This window comes from Mandrillus leucophaeus, unplaced genomic scaffold (genome assembly GCF_000951045.1).
Source record: "Mandrillus leucophaeus isolate KB7577 unplaced genomic scaffold, Mleu.le_1.0 Scaffold318, whole genome shotgun sequence".
NCBI classification, from domain to species: Eukaryota; Metazoa; Chordata; class Mammalia; order Primates; family Cercopithecidae; genus Mandrillus; species Mandrillus leucophaeus.
The window spans coordinates 3,249,864-3,270,444 of NW_012103343.1; the positions used below are offsets into that span (position 1 = coordinate 3,249,864).

General features: G+C 34.7%; 1 protein-coding gene across 2 annotated transcripts in view; it reads right to left on the minus strand.

Annotated features, from left to right (window-relative positions):
- The window catches only part of PRPF40A (PRP40 pre-mRNA processing factor 40 homolog A (S. cerevisiae)), a 78,095-nt gene that overhangs the window by 10,045 nt on the left and 47,469 nt on the right, over positions 1-20,581 (minus strand). For both annotated transcript variants that reach the window (XM_011987856.1, XM_011987855.1), the window contains 15 exons: positions 18,965-19,085; positions 18,662-18,715; positions 17,052-17,076; positions 16,003-16,377; positions 13,225-13,333; positions 12,614-12,678; positions 12,102-12,266; positions 10,917-11,025; positions 9,876-10,026; positions 8,794-8,927; positions 2,784-2,898; positions 2,522-2,613; positions 2,302-2,418; positions 1,670-1,807; positions 1,240-1,335 (listed from right to left, as the gene is read on the minus strand). In XM_011987856.1, the coding sequence (XP_011843246.1) occupies positions 1,240-1,335; positions 1,670-1,807; positions 2,302-2,418; positions 2,522-2,613; positions 2,784-2,898; positions 8,794-8,927; positions 9,876-10,026; positions 10,917-11,025; positions 12,102-12,266; positions 12,614-12,678; positions 13,225-13,333; positions 16,003-16,377; positions 17,052-17,076; positions 18,662-18,715; positions 18,965-19,085 (1,866 nt within the window). The remainder of the gene's footprint in view (positions 1-1,239; positions 1,336-1,669; positions 1,808-2,301; positions 2,419-2,521; positions 2,614-2,783; positions 2,899-8,793; positions 8,928-9,875; positions 10,027-10,916; positions 11,026-12,101; positions 12,267-12,613; positions 12,679-13,224; positions 13,334-16,002; positions 16,378-17,051; positions 17,077-18,661; positions 18,716-18,964; positions 19,086-20,581) is intronic.

Genomic DNA, 20,581 nt, shown 5'->3' on the forward strand with positions numbered 1-20,581 from the left:
AAAAAAAAAGGCCAACAGGACCACATCTAGAGGCAGCTGTGAAACAATATAGGGCCTATGTGAATACATGTTACACAAAAACGGTGGTTAACATTATACTAATCAAGAACAATAAATCAAGAAATAGGAAATCAAGGAATAGGAAACAGTCAATTTAGTGTCCTGCTATGCCCATTTACAATGCAACACTATAATATTAAACACATACTAGTTTTTAGCTTATGAAGTATTAGTTACTCTAAAACTGACAGCATGGCATACTTGTTAAAAGCACTGACCAAGGTCAACATGCCTGGCTTCCAACCCTGTAACTCACTTTACTTCTCTTTGCCTCTGTTTGTTCACCTATTAACTTCATAGGCTTATTGAAAGGATTAAGTTCCTAAATACAATATATATAAAGCAATCAGAACACTGGCCCACTATTATTCAATAATTATTGGTCAATTCAGCATACTTACAAGGGCCTAACTGAAACTGTCATCAAAATACTCTTACTTAACTTTTTTTTTTTTGAGAAGGAGTCCCACTCTGTTGCCCAGGCTGGAGTACAGTGGCATGATCTTGGCTCACTACAACCTCCACCTCCTGGGTTCAAGCAATTCTCTTGCCTCAGCCTCCTGAGTAGCTGGGCGCCATCACTCCCTGCTAATTTCTTTGTATTTTTAGTAGAGACAGGGTTTTGCCATGTTGCTCAGCTGGTCTCAAACTCCTGACCTCTGGTGATCAGCATGCACCTCAGCCTCCCAAAGTGCTGGGATTACACGCGTGAGCCACCGTGCCCAGTGAACCTTACCTATTAAAGTGACCTGAGATGTTAATGTTTCATTGCTTATTTCAACAAAATCTTACCATTTATTCCAGAAACTCTCTGGGTTTTCTACACAGCTAATGTGGTATAATGCCTCAAATGTGCCTAAAAGCTGTTTTCTATCTGCTTTACAAGAAAAATTTTTCAGTTTTAAGTTTACTAGTCAATCCATGTGGCTGCCAAACTGCTCAATTTCTAAAACTTTCTAAAAATACAAAACAGTTTTCACATACAAATCTTTATATTCCTATGGAAACTTATAATTTCTCTCACTTAAAAGCAGTTTTTATAGGAAAAATACCATTCTCTAACTGTCCCAGGTAAGTACGTTTGTATGAAAGCAGTGAACATTAAATACTTTCATCATTCTAAGTTCTTCAATTTGTTTACATTTTTATATATTTTATGTATGAGAATTCTAAAATTACCTCAAGCACATGCATAAAATCTTTAAATATTCGTTTTCTTTCAGATTCTAGAGTTATGTCCTCAAATGCTGGCTCTTTTACAAATCTCTCACGGATCTGAAAAATTCAGATATAAAATAAATATATGAATACCAAGAAAGTACACCAATACATCTAAAATAAATCATAACAGCAAGTAAAAACTGTGATGAACCAGTCCCTTTAAAGTCCATTATTTCCTCCCTTCAAAAGTCCAAACCATTCTTTACAAATATTCCTAAAGACAGACTCACAGCTGATAATGCTTTTATTATATTCTAAATATATTTAATATATTCTACAAATAAATTTAGCTTTTGTGGCTATAAAATGAAAAATAAAAATATTTTAAATTTCTTTCTCAACTGTAAAGAAAATAATTCCATTAGAAAAAATTAACAAGTATACATACATCTTCCCAGACAGCATCCAATTCTATCGGGGGAGCAGCTTGTTTTAACATACTCTTAAATGCAGACTCTTTTCGTTTCATCTTCCGAGCCTCTTCTTTTTCTCTTTCGCGTTCACGGGCTTCTGCCTTTTCTAGTAACTATTAGAAAATCATACTTAATCAGTTATAATAGTATCATAACTATTAGCTGAAATAATTTATTGTTAATTTAGGAATCACATATTGCTTAAAATAAGCTTGGCCACATGTGGCCCAGGACAGCTTTGAATGTGGCCCAGCACAAATTTGTAAACTTTCTTAAAACATTATAAGGTTTTTGCAAATGTTTTGTCTTTTGTTTTTAGCTCATCAGCTGTTGTTAGTGTCGGTGTATTTCATGTGTGGCCCAAGGCCTGGTTTATAACGGCCATATTATGTATAATAATAACAGTTAATTTGAGCAAAGGAAGTTTAATGTCAATCCATCATCTAAATAAAATTTTTTCTTTTACCTTACCTGAAAGACTGGCTACTACTCTGTAAAATTCTATTCATATTCCGTTTCCAATGCGCTGCAACTTAGCTGCTTTTATCTGAATAAATTAAAAACTATACTATTAAATTAGTTATTTACAAGAGAAAAAATAACTTACACTATTGAAAGCCAATTTGATATTTCCAGCGTCTAATGTAGTTGATCTTTTAGTTGAACTGATTATCGCCACAAAATCTTCAAAAGTGGTATTTACTTCAACTACAAACCCTTTATCCTAAAAAAAAAGAAATCTTAGTATCAATAATGGATAAATCAAAGGAATACAGTACTTTTAAGATATACTATAGGTTAAAAGGTAAGAATAAATAGTTATTTACCTTTAGAATGTCTTTTATTATCTTCTTCTCATCATGATAACGTGCTTTAAGATCCTCAACATAAAACTTGAAAAGATCAAGTGCAGTTGATCCTAATGAAAAAACTAAAGAAGTCAAAAGCTAGCTCTAACCAAAGAGCTGCAATTACTTTTTTTTTTTAAAAAACAAAAATAAAGCACCCTTCCCCCAACATAATCACCTTTGCATTTGGCCCATTCCAACTACTACCATAACGGTAAATTAGGAAAGAAAATAATCTTACCAGGCTGACCAAGCATATTAGTGAATCTAATATCAGAACTAATAGTTGGATACAATTCCATCCAAGATGACATAGAATGTAGTTGTCCATGTTCATGTAATTCATCTAAAAATATCTAGGGAGAAAAATTATATTTGAAAAGTCATCTAAGTACATGAGAAATAAGAGTCTAACATGAAAACACACAAAAACTTTGACATAGTTAAAACTCTTCTACCAATGTTATCCCAAACCTGTTTGGGTATAAAGACTATTTCCTATTTGGGCAAAGTAACAACTGCCTTTAGGCAGAAAAATATTTTGTCCTTTAAAGAAAATAACTTTTACAACACTGCATTATCCTCCTAAGGTTCTATTTCCTACCCTTTCAGATAGAACCTAATTTTTAGCCTTAAAAAAAGGTAGAACTTAACTTACAATATTGGGTATCCACCTCAAATGGTGAGGCTAAAGAATGTATACGCATGTTTCCTTAAACGTATACTCTGTCTTTAAAAATAGTGCCTAATGTGTTCTAGGTATTTTTATTTATTTTTTTAAAAACAAGGGGCCTTAAGAGGAGGATGTATAATTTTCCCAAAGTAGTTTGGAGACCTAGGATTCAAACCTATATCTAGTTTCAATTTCTACACTTCCTGCTTCCAACCCAATCCTTAGGGAGTTTAATCCTGTACATCAGCGGATCCCAACCCCCGGCCACAGAACCAGAACCGAGCCACACAGCAGGGAGTGGTGGAACAAGCATTACCGCCCGAGCTCCGCCTCCTGTCAGATCAGTAGGGGCATCAGATTCTCATAGGACTGCGAACCATATTGTGAGCTGAGCATGCCAGCAATCTAGGTTGTGTGGTCCTCATGATAATCTAATGCCTGATGATACCAACCCCCCACCCCACCCCAACAGGAAAAACTGTCTTCCACTGCTATACACAAATGTGACTAAAAGAAACTGTAACCCTATATTCTGTTGCCACGATTCCTATACCTGCACTGTTCAATAAGGTAGCCACTGACCTAACATAGCTTCTGGGTTCATGAAATGTAGCTAGTCTGAGTTGTGATGTGCTGTTAAGTATAAAACATACAATCTTGAAGATTTAGTACCACAAATGTGGGTGGCAAGCCACCTGAGTGCCGAGGCAAGAGACTGAGGGCACGAGCTGTTCCAGTATAATAAAATATATAAAATGAGAATAGTTATATTAGATATAGATCAAAGATATGATTATATATGAATATCATTATTCATTAGTTTGTAGCAATTACTCTTTATTTCAATATAATAATAATCCTCGCTCTACAATCATAACCTAGGAAAAACCAGGCCATACAGTGATAGGAGCTGAGGTGACACAGTGAGAAGTGACCAGAAGAGTGCGAACCTTCTGTTATGCCCAGGCAGGGCCACCAGAGGGCTCCTTGGTCTAGTGGTAACGCCAGCGTCTGGGAAGATGCCCGTTGCCAAGTGGACCGTGGTCTAGCGGTAGCGTCAGTGTCAAGGAAAAACACCTGCTACTTAGCAGACTGGGAAAGGGAGTCTCTCTTTTCCCGGGGGAGTTTAGAGAAGACTCTACTCCTCCACCTCTTGTGGAGGGCCTGACATCAGTCAGGTCCACCCGCAGTTATCCGGAGGCCTAACCGTCTCCCTGTGATGCTGTGCTTCAGTGGTCACACTCCTAGTCCACCTTCATGTTCCATCCTGTACACCCAGCTCTGCCTTCTTGATAGCAGTAACAAATTAGTGAAAGTACTAAAAGTCTCTGATATGCAGAAATAATGGCGTAAGCTGTCTCTCCTTTCTTTCTCTTTGCCTCGGCTGCCAGGCAGGGAAGGGCCCCCTGTCCAGTGGACACGTGACCCACGTGACCTTACCTATCATTGGAGATGGATCACACTCCTTACTCTGCCCCTTTGTCTTGTATCCAATAAATATCAGTGCAGCCTGGCATTTGGGGCCACTACCGGTCTCCGTGTCTTGGTGGTAGTGGTCCCCTGGGCCCAGCTGCCTTTTATCTCTTTGTTTTGTGTCTTTATTTCTACAATCTCTTGTCTCCACACATGGGGAGAAAAACCCACCGACCCTGTGAGGCTGGACCCTACACACAAATATTAGCAATTTTTAAAAATACTGATTATGTGTTAAAATAATATTTGGTTATACTGGGTTAAATTACTAAAATAAATAATAAATTAAAATCGCATTTGTGGCATTCACATTTTTATTGGATAGAGCTGTCCTAAAGCAACATCAGGCACTTACAACTCCACTCATTCCTCTTCAGATGAGACTAAATATGTCCATATTCCCTTGCAACTCTGAAATTCTTTTGTCAAACCCTGCCTGTATCTACCCTTTTGTCAACTACCCTTACCCTTCAACATAAATGGAATTTTGTCTTAACCACCCTTGTTGGGCTCACCAGGTTCCTCACTTGCTCCCTCTTTTGAGTCTCTAAAATAGTTTGGAAACCATCTTCAGTGATGCTCTAGTATCTTAGAACTTACCTCACTCTATCATACCTGTTTTGCTAGTGTTTCTTACACTTCCAGACTGGTGAGATCCGTCTGATAAAGTCAAAGAACTGTGACACTGAAATTATTTCTATAGTGGATCCCTAACCTGAAAGAATCACCTGAGGACTATTTTTTTAAAGCAATATTAATATTCAGATATTTAGAATATTCAATGACCGATGTGAATTCAGGTTTGAAAACCACTCTGACAAAACTGTATGGTTCTTATTCTCTATTTACTTGCCCCATTTTAGGGGTGAAAAAGTCTTGTCTTTTACATTATGGAAAGCAAGTTGCTTCAAAGATGGCTGGGCTTGATGTTTCTTCTTCCCTTGGCACTAATGACATCTTGGATGACGTAATACTTTTTTTTCTTTCTTTCTCTTGGTTGAGGGCGGGGTATGTTTGAGTCCCGTACACATTGCAGGATGTTTAGTAGCATCTCTTGCCTCTACACACTAGATGCCAGTAGCATGTTCCCCACAAATAGTGACAATCACAAAAGCTTTCCTGGTTGAGCACCACTGTCTTAGATCCTAATCGGTATTAATTTTTCTCCATCTTCATCCTTCTTTTTGTTCCTTTATAAACTGCTCTCAGTGTAACTGTATTCACATATATGCTTGAATTTCAAACCTTATGAGATTTTGTTTAATAAGAGTCACCCTTATTTTTCAATTCTTCCTTCATTCTTTCCCTCTTAACTGGTTTTCTCTTACCCAAGAAAAGGCTTTCTCTTAACCCCAAGCTTATTTCAATTTCACCTTACTGAATATCTGAAAGGTATAACTATACCTCTAGTTACCTTTCGACTATTTGGCAGACCTTTAACTTTCCCTACCATGCCAATGGTCACTAAACACCATAAATGCCACTCTTAACAGTATTCTTTCAGTCCTCATTCCATAAAAATTTCTTAACATGTTACTTTAGATGGATTCCTTTACCTCAGGGGTTTCTCAAAGACTTATTTGAAGGACTGTTTAAAAAAATCAGATTGTTAGGTCCCATTTCCAGAATCTGATTCTTTAAGTCTGACGTGGGGTTTCAGAATATGTATTTTCATAATTTCCCAGGTTTTAGAATATACATTTTCATAATTTCCCAGGTGATACTGATTCTGTGCATCTGGGGATCATGCTTTATCTTAAAACTCCAAATTCTTGGCTTCTGAGACACTATACACTCCTCTGGTTCTCCTTGAAAGCCTCAGATCAATCCTTTCCAGACGACATTGACTTCAAATACCAGTTTTAAGACATAAGAAAAACAAAGTCATAGTTTCCTCGTCATAGACGTGATGAATTTTCTGATTAGCAAATGAACACTAAATAAAAATAGTCATCATCATAACCATAAGTACTGAGATGCTCTCCATTAATTATATTTTATTGTCTAATGCCAATCTTCTCTTTTAATTCATTTCACTAAAGTCTTAAATAAATCTTTTGAAGTAGCAGAACAGGAAAATTACCAGGCTGAATATCTGAAAGAATATTAATACAACACACTTAACACCAATTTTATTAGTAGTAATCAGAAACTATGCCAGACACATAGCAATCTGATTCAAAGCCACATTTAGGCTTATTTGCGGAACCGTGCAGACTTTACATCAAAATTTCGCCTCATAGTCTCCACCTTCAGTATTGTTTACATTATAGTCTCATATTTTCTATGACCCAGATTTCCATCTTATTTTCACTGTATTATTATTTTTTCACATATGTCTCCTTATTTTAAACCACTGCAAAACCTTCACCAGAGACGTTAAAGCTTAGGTTGTGGAAGAGTGTATAATAGCCCTCCTAAATATCTGTCCTCCCCTTCTTCCTGGACACATGGCTGCTTAGCTAAAAGCTAAGTTTTCTAGCCTCCTTTGTGTAGCTAGTTGTGGCCATGTGACTAAATTCTCAGCAACTGAACCCAAATGAAGGAGGTGAGCAGAACTTCTAAATCATTAGCTTTAAAAAAGAACTGTTCTTTCGACTTTTTCCAAGTTAAAATGTAAAATGGGGGCAGCATACCCCTAACTCTGCAGAGAAGGTTAACACGCTAGGGCACTGCTTCTCAAAGTATGGTCCAACAGTATCGATACCACCTGGAAATTTAGAAATGTAAACTTTCAGACTCCAACCCAGACTTACTAATTCAAATTCTTCAGGTAAGGCCAAACAATTTGTGTTTTTAACGGTTGTAGAATATGATAGCCTAGGAAGTCACTAAGATAAAGGAACCCAACAATAGTAGTAAATGTTAAGTTTTCATTGAATAAGGACCGAAATCATTCTACTGGCTGTGGCGTTTAAGATGGTTAGTAACCTTTGGCATAGAGGAATTTTTTTTTTTTTTTTTTTTTGAGACAGGATCTCGCTCTTTCGCACAGTCTAGAGTGCAATGGCGCCATCACAGCTCACTGCAGTCTTGACCTCCTGGGCTCAGGTTCTCCCATCTCAGCCTCCTGAGTAGCTGGGGCTACAGGCGTGCACCACCACACCCAGCTAATTATTATTATTATTTTTTGTATTTTTAGTAGGGAGCGGGTTTCATCATGTTGCCCAGGCTGGTCTTGAACTTCTGGACTCAAGCAATTGCCAGCCTCAGCCTCCCAAAGTGCTGGGATTATGGGCATGAGCCACTGTGCCCAGCCAGAAGAAATTTTTAAAAAGTCCTCTACGTCATTCTGATAGACACTGAATTTTCAGAACCTCTGCCTTAGGGGATGGCAATATGCCCTGCCCTAGACCAAAAAGACTGTTATTTCAAAAAAAACCTTAAAATTTAAGCCATTGTAACCTAGCATTCACCCTAATACAATGGTTAATGGAAGAGACCCTGTAATCAAAACTGCATGGATTCAAATTCTGGCTTCACTATTCAGCAACTGTTGAACTTGGGCAAGTCACTTCACCTCTTCATTTCCTTAGTTATATAAACTTATGTAACAAAAACAGTAAGTACCCTTACAAGATAAGACTGTCATAAAAATTGAGATTGTAAACATAAATTGTATTGACAGTAAGCAATCAAAGAACATTAGCTATTACAATTATTATTGAAATGGGTGAGATATGAAATGCAAAAAATTCATTGCTCCATGATATTTTCTATCACTGAAAATAAAAATGATACTTGAAGATGAAAATAAACTACTAGCTGAAAAACATGCAATCCCAGGTCCTTTTTTTAGTGTTTAAGAAATTATGGCCCATCCCCAAACTATACCCTAGCAGTCCCTTTGTCCTCTAGAAACTAAGTATCATCTACTACTGACTCACCACACATATCTTGTTTCCAGTCATCTCTCCTGTTGTTTTCCCCAACCGAAACCTCATTTATCAATGTTCATCTGTAGAACTTAGAGTTAAATGTGTATGAGTCCTCACAAAGCCTAAGTCTATGATCTGGGAACAGTTGTCTCAAAATTCTTTATATTACTGTTCAAGTTCTGTAAGTATAATATAAAACTAAGTTAGAAAAGAGCTTTTTCTTTTACCTGGAAAGATTCCCTATTTTTTCGCTGTCGTCTCCTTTCTCTTAGCAAACTCTTCTGTTTTTCTTCTTCTTCCTCCTTTTCTAAAGCCCGAATGTGTTCTTCAAAGCAAATTAATGCATCTTCTTTGTCCATATCTAAAGTATTTGCCAGTTAAAATTTAAAGTGTCAAATGTCAACAAGTAGTTTATTTGCATTAGATCCCCCAAAATTTCAAAATCACCTGTCAAAAATACTTTTAGCTAGGCTAGGGTGAGGTGGCTCATGCCTGTAATCTCAACACTTTGGAAGGCTGAGGTGGGAGGATTGCTTGAGCCCAGGAGTTCAAGACTAGCCTGGGCAACACAGCAAGACCCCGTCTCTAAACAAACAAACAAACAAACTTGTATTTAAACTCAATATGATTTGTAATCATCTGCATAGGAAAGTTTTAAGGAAAATTTCACAAAGAACTCAATAAAAGGCACTCTGAAACATGTCATAGGATAAAACAAAGAACGTGTATATGGCAAAACTAATGAAAATAAAAGTGTTATGATAAAATCTGTTTGCAATATCATAATTATTCCAGGAGCTTAGTATAGAACTGTGCACCCTATAAAAAAAAAATCTACTGAAGCATGACTTTTAGAGGGGTAGCTGAGAAAGCTATAATTTAAAAAGCAATTGGTTAACTCAGAAAGAATACTTAGGGAAGCCTAATGTAAGACAATTCTAATACATTTTCTTCTTTTTACAAATCTGTAATGTTATTACCTCAAGAAAACATGAGTAAAATGCGGTGATTCATTTAGTTCTTACCAAGTTACATACAAATGGCTAAGCATGATTTCAAATTTGACCTATAATTTAAATATTTCAAGGATTACCTGATAAAGCTACTTTAAATTTGAAAACACATTTTGTCATGAATCACAAACTCAATCAGAAAGAAATATCCTATTTGGAAATAAATAAAACACTTTTTCAGAAATGAACCAACAACCACATAAGATTCAGTTAGTTATCTCATATAAAAAGTGAAAATAATTCTTCGCTGCTGGAGGACACTATTTAAAACTATTTCTCTTAGCCATTATTCTTACTTTGTAACTCCTCATCTTCTGCAAAAGTTGGATTATCCATCAGATACTGCTGGGCTTCCGACCAAGTGGTAGAGTATGTTACATTAGCCATGTTGTCAAGTATGTTTTTTAAGGCTTCCCAATTTCTCTTTCGCAACTGCTTTGCTTGTTCCTATAGCAGAAGTATTAATATATATGTTTCAAAGTTCCAAGAAATTAAGATACTTAAATTGCAATTAGTGAAGGCTTTATATTCTAATGGATGACCAAATTTCAAAGGTTAAATCAAATTTCAAGTAAATTTCATTTACTTTAAATGGCCACATTGCTGACTCTGCTTGCTCTTGCCTAAGCACTTGGCTTTGGTACTTAGCTTCACATTTTCCACCTCCTTCTAAAAGCCAGAATCTGGAAACCATGTTTTCAGCTTTTCCCCCATACATTCCCCACTACATAAACCTTTCTACCACTAAGCATTACAGACAAAAACTAAGGTTACCATGGACAAGTCACATTGCAGGTAAATGCTAAAGTCTTCAATGACCTTCAGCTATGTTTAAATTTGATAACACTTGCATCTATGTGTTCCCTGAAAACTAGAAAGCATAAAATATAATAGGGCACAATGAAAAAGAGACAGGAGTGAAATAGGTATTTTAAAATGTTACAAGTTTTGTAGAAACAACTGCACACTGCTGTCATTCCTGTACCAATCATATGTTTGTTATAAGCAAAAAAACCCAGCATTTTTAAACCTAATGAGCAAAAAAAGTACCTTCTTTTTCAAAGTGAGTGTTTAAGATAGCCAATTAATGACAATACAAATAGCTGAATTACCCACTGAGTCTACATCAGTACTTAATACGCTACATGAATGATAAAGAAGCTTATTATATAAGTTATACATTCCATCTTTAAATGTTACTTCCAATAAATAAATCTGCTATACCACATAAACTGGATAAACTAAGCCACAAAAATGTACACATTTTAAAACCAATCTTCCTGAGAATGAGGAAACATCTTGTGTTATCTATAAATACCAGTAACTAAGAAGAATACCTTTTCTTTTTTTGAAAGAAAGAACAAAACGTCTTCGTAGATTTCAAGACGATCACGTTCTGATATTGCATTCCAAACTTCCATCTCTCCAAACATTTGCTCTGCTTTTCTATGTTAAAAAATTATATTATACAATAAAAATTAATCTTAACCAATTTTTAAACTAAATTTAAAACTACAAAATGAATACTTTCTATTTGAAGTTCATAAAAATATTAAAGGCAAACTCCTGGATAATTATGAAAAAAAAAATAGCACATGCCTCCCTCTCTCGTTAGAGATAGAGGGGATAATTCACATTAGGCACTGCTTATAGTCTAGACTACCTCTATATCTAGTGGCAGCCACACAAGACTACCAAACTGCTGACAGAACTAAATTACAGACTTCTCTGGAATACTGAGGAAAACAAAGAAGTACATACAGAAAATAGGCTTAATAACATATCGAAAAACTTTTAACATTAAATTATCCACAATTTTACATAAGCAATCTAAAATGAAGAATGCTATATAAAACAATTATCCAAAATGCTATGCCTACGTAATGAAAACTGCCTCTTTTTACTCCACAAAGATCAATAATGTCAAAGTTTTTAAGTAAAAGGCAATGAAATTTGATTTTTCTTTTCTGTTTTTTGTTTGTTTGTTTGTTTTCTGAGACAGGGTCTCGCTGTCACCCTGGAGTGCAGTGGTGCAATTATGGCTCACTGTAGCCTTGACATTCCCAGGCTCAAGTGATTTTTCCACCTCAGCCTCCCAAGGAGCTGGGACTACAGGCACGTGCCACCATGCTTGGCTAATTTTTGTATTTTTCTTTTTTTCCCCTATAAACAAGGTTTTACCATGTTGCCAAGGCTAGTCTTGAACTCCTGGGCTCAAGCCATCTGCTTGCCTTGACCTCACAAATAGTAGGGATTATAGGTGTGAGCCACCACGTCTAGCCTCCAACTTGATTATTGAATTCAATCTTTCTCCCCTTCTTCCAGTCTCTAAAAAACGTAGTAAGTCTACAAGTTAAATTCTACATTTAACTACAGATTTATTTGGTACCTCATGAAGCTTCCACATTCATAATTATCTAGTTTTATTTAATGAGCTCTGGATCAGCTACTGCACATGGCAAAAAAGTACGACACAAACAACAATGTAGTAAATATAGGCCATGCAACATTCAACATCTTACTTGTATCTGGTTGTAGAAGTCATTTTCTCATGATTTTCAAGAAAACGCTGAAAGGATTCCTTAGCCTCTTTGTACTTTGATCTTGCTTCTTCTTTTTCTTCTTTTTCTGTCTGGACTTTATAGGCATTAAAGGCTTGCTTTTTTTCACTTAACTTTGCCAAAGCACTAATATAAAAATACCATATAAGAGTAGACACAGGCAAAAGAATCAAATATTAGTGATTTGAAAAAAATAAAATTGTTTACATATATAAATTTTAAAACTTTCAAAAATTTATTAAAGACAAGAAATGATTGGAGAAAGTAATTTCTACTTTTAAAATAATTATTATTTTATATGTAGCAGGGTAAATTGTTTGACTGACTTTTTGGTTATTAGACATAAAACAACTCTATACTTGGTATCCTAAACAGATGTCAACAGAGTTAAATGTTTTCTCTTTCTATACAACTTTAAATGTGTAAGGCTTGCTATGCTCAAACTGAAAAGTAAAAAAAAGTTGAAGTATTACCTGTATCGTGGATCATTAATAATCATTTTCATGGCTTGCTCCCATGAAGCATTTGATGGTACCCGCTGAAAATCATTTAAATGAAAAATTAAAATTTCACACAAGAAGAGTTTAAGTCACATAACAGGAACCAAGTATAATACTCACTGCAAATATCAAGCATTTCCATTTGCAGGAGTTTGAACAAGTTTTAAAAAATAGTTTTTTATTGAAGGCAAATCTGTGTAATACACCTATGAACTAAAATGAAAACTTTAACTGAAATTTAAATAGAGCATAAATGCTTTTTTCTTAGACTACTGATAAAAGATAATTATTATGAATTTTAAAACCCCTTACATTAAATATTGGGTAGAAATGTGCTTGTGTAATACGTTGTACACAATAGTTTTTGTGTTGAAAGTCAGTTTCACAAGTGTTCTTCAAAAAAAAAAAAACAAGACACATTTAGTTGCTTTTCAGTTCAACAGTTCATGAGACTGGTATTATCAATACCATCAAAGTTTAAAGAGTAACGTCATTTATTGGGTAAACATTATGCATCACATAAAAATCTGTAATATATACTTGATGTCAAAAAGTTAAACAATAAAAATCTGCAATATTAATACCTTTTCTTTCAATAATTCTTTAAAAGCTTGCTTTGCCTCCTCCTTTGTATTCCAAGTGTATGTTTTCTTTGCTGGTTGGCTCTCCTCCTCTTCCTTTTTGGGAGTAAAACTAGAGAGAAATTCAAATGTGGTATTTATGAATTAAATAAATTTTTGTTTCATTTAGAAAAATAATGCCTAAACTGTTTAAATGTTTGATGTTGAATTAAAATTTGACATTTAGGATAAAAGCTATATGAACTCTAAAAAAAACACTTATCTGAAGACAAAGAAATAAAGATAATAGTTTCCTAAAACTTCAGTTATTAAATCAGTTTTTAAGACCCTAGACAAATGACAAAATAAACGTTTAACTGACTTAAGACACTAGCTCCTCTGGCCCACAGGTTAATAGTTTTAAATGGCTTATTAAACTCATTCACTGGTTCCACATTAGTGCTGCAATAACTCTAAGGATTTGGGCAAGGGTGAAGATTAATAAGATGTAAAGATCAATCTAAATCAGGATTGACAAATACAACCCACTAGTCAAATTCAGCCTATTAATTTTTGTAATTCTAGTTTTACTTGAAAATGCCCATGTTCATTTGTTTACAGATTGTTTATCGCTGACTGTGCTACCACAGCTGAATTGAGTCACTATATAAAGACTATATGACACAAATAACCCAAAAATATTTCCAATCTGGTATTTCGTGAAAAAGTTTGCTGAATACTGATGTCAAACAAAAATTAATACTACCCAGAATTACTAACTTGTTTAATAATTGGGGGTCTTCCTGACAAGAAAAAATTGTATAAGCCTTACATTTCTTTCTACATAATAAGGGAATGTATGGGGTGGGGGTCGGGGGATGAAAAAAAAATACTTTAAGTAGAATGCTGACGCAAAGAGACACTGTAGTAGATACTGACAAAAAATGATCTCTATTATAGTAATTAAAATCAAAAGCATATTATAATGACTCAGGCACTATATCAAGGAAATGTCGGAATGAAAAAAAGCAGGAAACAACTATTTAATGTTAAACTTATGGAAAACATTATTGATGAAACATTTCAGTACGACAAGATGCAAAATAAAATTATTCCAAAAAGCCTAAGTATCTACGGATAGGGGAGCACTTCCATTCATGCACAAATGATAGTAACCCATCACTAGACATGATGGGTACACATTTCTATCAATGTGGAAGATGTCTCTGATATATTAGATATATATTCATGTATCTTAAATGCAGAGAAAATGTTAATTTCATTTTCATGCCTTCAAATACGCCATACGGATTTCTTTTAAAACGTTTTAAGCATCAGAAAAGGTTATCAATCTATTTTGACTTTGGGAAACTAACATACGAAGAACAAAAGAACACTTAAAATAAGGGATGGATGGATGAAGGCAACACGCTTAAATATTAAGATGGATAATCATGTTTGGATAATGAGCTTATGGTTAACTATTTTTTTTAAAAAAACATGAGGGCACCCTTAAAGTCAAGAAATTTAGCTTGATCTCACTTTCTAAAGCTCTATAAAGCACAGCCATATAAACTGTACTAGACTACAGGTTATGCAAGTACACACAAACTGTGAACTCTTGACAGATACAGCTTTGTTTTATTAAAAAGTTGTATTACTTTAGTCTAAGAGTGAAATGAGAGTTTTCTTATATCTGGTGTTATCTTTTAAATGTTTCTCTACTTGATTTTCACTTAGAAAAATAATCACAATATTATTTTAACTTGTATTTCTTTATTATTATGGCTGAATGGCTTTTCATATACTTCCTAGACAACTTTCTTTCTCTGTAAATTGCCTTTTTTCCTTGGCCAGGTAGAAAAATCCCAGCATTTTGGGAGGCTGAGGCAGGCCAATGAGCTAGGCATGGTGCATGTGCCTGCAGTCCCAGCTACTCAGGAGGAGACTGAGGTGGCAGAATCGCTTGAACCCAGGAGGTCGAGGATGCAGTGAGCCCTGATCACGCCACTGCATTCCAGCCTGGATGACAGAGGGAGACCCTGTGTCAAAAAAAAGAAAAAAAAAGGGTGGCCTTGCTCTCTCACCCAGGCTGGAGTGCGGTGGTATAATCATAGCTCACTGCAGCCTTGAACTCCTAGGCTCAGTGACTCTCCTGCCTCAGCCTCCCCTGTAGTTGAGGTTAAAAGTGCTGGCTGATTTTTAAATTTTTTGTAGAGACAGGGTCTTGCTATGTTGCCCAAGTTGACATTAAACTCTTGGCCTCAAATGATCCTCCTGCCTGGTCCTCCCAAAGTGCTGGGATTACAGGTGTGAGCCACCATGCCTAGCCATAAACTGCTTTTTTGCCCCCCATAATTCCTTTTTCTACAAAGCTATATTTTTAAAACTGATTTATAGGAGGCTGAAACCCAAAACACCAATAACCAAAGAAGAAACAGTACACCTATCTTAACTGAAAATATTGAGTCTGTTAATCATGAATTTTTGCACTGCTCTCATGTAAAATATTGCATCAAGATATGATGTATCTTGCTTACTAAGGTTTTTGGCAATCTTTCAGATTTGTGCCCCAACTCCCCAGCCTTGGCTCTACTTGTTAAAATTTCAGTGAACTAAAAATTTCAAGTTTGCTGGCATAACCCTCCAAAATTCAGCCTGAAAACTGATCAACTATCTTAACGGCTTGATATTACGATTCTCAAAAAAATTTATTTAAACAATTTATGGCCACTAAACTGGCAACTACTTTTATTAAAGAAATCTGGTACTGATTTTCAGAAGACAAGTTACTAAACTTACTCAGCTACAGTTTCTTGCTTAGATGTTTCTTCTCCAGTATTACTGGATACTTCCACACTTTGATCCTGAATAGCAGGGGTACTAGTAAGTTGTGCTTGTTCCTCAGTTGAAATAGTTACTGTATTCTCATTATCTACAACAGTAGCAACAATGGAAGTAACTTCAGGCTCAGGAACAACTGGAACAGTTCCACTGACAGTATTAGAAGTGGAAGTGGAAGCATTAGCATTGGCTGCAGCTGCTGCAGCTGCTGCTGCTGCTGCAGCTGCAACAACAGCAGCTGCTGCTTCTGCAGCAGCCATGGTGCTCATTGTGGTCGGAATTTCTGTTGTAGGGACTGGGGCTGTTGATGTTGTGGTGCACTCTTCTTGCTTACTATACATTAAAAAAAGAGAACACTGGTCATTTCATTATTGTAATCAGAAAGCTAAATAAAGCTAGCTTTAAAATTGTCATAAAATCAAATAATAAGAAATAACTGAAGGAAAAAACAGCAAGAAATGCCAAACCCATTAAAAAAGATTTTAAAACCACAGAATATAACTGTACTACTTTAATTCCATTAACATTCATGGTAACGTATTACAGGCACTCAAAAGTTCAGTAAGCATTTACATTTATAAAATACCCAATCTATCAGATTGTATTACACCATGAAATATGACCCATATTAAAAAGTTCTCTAAGAACTTTGAATTTTCTCCAATTCACCCATTTAGAGGAAACCCTGTGTAAAGGAAGAGATACACAGATATATTTCGTCCATTCCCTCATCAACTCAAACTGAATTTTGGACTATTCTGTAACACAGTCTTCTTAATTTGTAAGGCATACAGTACAAATTCTAATAATCACTGTATAGCAAAGCATCAAATTGAGTAAATATCCCCCTCCCTAATTTTTCCTCAACAAAATGCTACAAGGACATCAAAATATCAAGCCTAACATGTTAAATCATTACTTGTATTACAAAGAAAATTGAGCAAACACAAGGATATTATAGGAGAGACCAAATTCGTCAATAAAAATTGATGTCCAAAATTGCTTACCTGCTTTCTTCAGCTTTGATCATTGCTATTAAAGAGAGAAAAAAAGTCATCTACTAGTTTTAAAATATAATCACTGAAAACAAACTTTAAAAGATTTAAACTTTAAAAGTATCATACAAAAGGATTTCATTTTCCATCCTAAAAAATAAAAAATCACTTTTACAGAACAAATTCTTGCTCTAAAAGTCTAGTATAGCAAATAAAGAATAAAACAAATTTAAATAAGAGTAATTACTAGGAAAGCTTATTCCATGCTGCTGCTTTCCCAGAGGCTGCTGTAACAACTCTATGAAAGTATCTGCATAATTCTGGAAGAAAACAGTATTTTCTCCAGGGATGAGACTCGTTCGATTTATTTTTAAGATACTAAATTCAAAATGGGATCAAATTTATTATAAAATTTCAGCACATATATACTAGCATTGACAAGTAGATAGATAGTTATGCACACCAACTATTTGTAGTAGGGTTATATCAGAAATGAGCTTGATACTTTGTAAATGATCAACTGGGAAACTACCTATCTACATATTATTATTAGCCAATGCTAGTATAGGTAACTTAAACTGAGCTTTAAAGATCTGCACAATTTCAGTTTTCATTCCAGTACATTTTCCATTGGATGTAACAAAAATATCTTCTATTTGACATTATGAAGGGAATGAGGTTCTCCACATTAAGTAATAACACAAGCCTAACTCTTTACAAAAATATTTTTTAAACTTATCACCCTTTAAAGAAAAATATTTCTGAAAATCGGTTTAGGACGACTGAAAAAAGGTACTTAAAAAGTTATCACTACTAATGTAAATTAACATTTTTCTGATACAGTGATGATCTAACTAATGAGGTGGCACAAGGAAAAGGTAAAGGGGCTTAATATGACAGAGTCTTTTACGAAATTTTTATTCTCTTTTCCTGCCAGATGTCATTCCACATCACTATCTACTTTATTAGCCCCATTCTCCTACAATCTGCTACTTCTAATTTTACATAATCTATGACACTAGATTCTATTAGAAGTGAGTATAAAAACTAGATTTTCAATCCCTACTGATTATCTCTATTTTAAGTTCTAGGTTTTACATTTAGTATTAAGTATTTCTAGATTTTTAAGGGTTATTCTGATTAGTTCCAATGTTGAAAAATTTTCCTTTGTAAGTGAGGCATGATACTTGGTTTACCTTAATTCTTCCATAATGAACATATCAAGGCTATTTTGCAACACTATGCTAAACAAAACCAGCATTAAATATATAGTATGACAATATACTAACAAAATATAAATGGATATAGATTCAAGGTACTCTACTATCTATTACCATAAAATGAGTTAAAACACAGGTTATATGTATGCACCAACACTCAGTAGGATTTGGACATTTTGTATGTGAACTCCTTGTTCAACTGAATGATAAACAATCTTTTTTCTAAAAACCAAAGTACAACTTTAAAAGCTACAAGCTCATTTATAATATAACCCTTTAATTAAAAGAATTCTTAAGAGATTTTTCACTGCAGATTTATCCAATCATGGTTAGTGAATATTAGTGACACACTCTAATAAAAATGTTAAGTATGACAGAAAATGAATTATCAAAGCAGCTCACCATGCAGGTTTGATTTTGTAATAAGACTTCCAGCAACAATGGTATTCTGGTATCCTAGTTTCAGTGGAATCAAATCAAATAAAAATCTATTTAAAATCTATAGAACTGAGATCTAAAGCAACAAGAAAATAAGAGCCCAAAAAACTGTTACGCCATTTTAAATGTTCTAGTCATTTAATTTATTAAAAAAAAAAAGGGGGGGGGGCCTCTGTTTGAACAATCCTATTCTGGAGGAATTGTTTCAAAGTGAATGGCATATACATGTAAAACACATACATTAAAAACTACTTTTCCCCATTTTACCTTCAAGATCCTCAAGTTCTTTAGGTTTGGCCCAGCGAGATTCTTTTGTTTGAGAATTATAATAGTAAGGCTTTCCAGAATCTGATTTGTATTCCTTCCAGGGGCATTTAGATAAGAGTTGCTAAAGAGGAAAAACTTCATTGTTAATAATAATATATAACATCACTGATCAATTGCATGGCATGGCTGTTTTCACTAGAAATTACCAATTGATACAATTCTAAAACTTGTGAGATGATGGTAATAATATAAACTATCAATTATTGAATACTCACTGAGTGATGTAATTTGAATACATTATTTAATCTTTGTAACACTGCAAGATATATAACATAATTCTATAGCTAGGGACTGTTACTTGAAGTCAGAAAGTAACTTGTTTAAGGTAAGATACTCATTAAAAAGCAAAGACAAGATTCAAAACCAGTTCTACATGAATTTCAAATCCTATTTACTCTTACCATTCACACCCCATTGTAGGTCAAGATTATCATCCATACTTAACAGACTTCTCAAATACTAATACTAGTTGGAAAACCATAAAAGTTGGAAAAAAACAGAATCTAGTTTAGTCATGCTTAGATTTCAGTTTCGTAGTTTATGAATGAATTAACTTATGTAAGAAAACACGTAGGTATAATATACTTAAAATCGAATAAACAAAACCTGTTAGGGTAGTACGAGAAATCTATTCAAAAGCTTGAATCCAGACAAACAGTGTCTTGGACAAAGTATATAATTAATATCATTGACTATAAATCAGTATTGGAATACACATTTTTAAAAATCGACCAACCTCCTCTCCCAAGCACTGCTGTGCATATTAGTATGGCAACCTGGAAAATACTTTTACTTTCTCAAATTCCTTAATTAGGAAGAGAAGAAAACAAAAAGGTATACCACCAGCTAGGATGAAACTTAAGCATAGCCTGGAATGCCAGATCAACTCTTACTTACTTAGCACCTCAGAGTTTCTAATTAAACAACATGGACACTGCTTAATTCAGTTTATTCCTTCAATCTTAACTTTTTCTTCAATATCTGTATATTTTGAATGGTAAAACTTACGGCACAAAATGAAATAAAAACACACTTTTTAAAAGGGCATTTCCTACAAAGAGAAAACTTCCCACTCTAAGAGAAGGAAGTATTTGTAGGTAACTTAATTTCATCTCCACTACTCTTAACCCTAGTGGAAATTTAAGAACTCAGCAGAAGTCATTTAAAATCACCCAGTTTTGCTATAAATAGAAACAAAAAAAAGGCGGGGGGGCAGGGAAAGAAACAGTCTTCCCCACTTCCAATTTATTATTTAAATCACCTTTTTAAAATTGATCCCACTCTACTAGGTTTCCTAAGGTGGGACAAAATCAGTAAATAAAATTATTCTGATGAGTTTTATTCTTCTTCCCGATTGGTGTAACTATACTAACCCTCTTTGTTTCTGAATGTCTTTACAGATCCTCTTCTGACATTTAAGCAGTACTGCTCTTTCATAATCAACTATTTACAAAATCCTAAAAAATATGCCCCAGTCTACTTGACAGTCCCGAAATTCCAGCCCTCAAACTTTTACCTCAGCAGGTGTTTTGAGATCATCCGGTTTCTCCCAGGTAG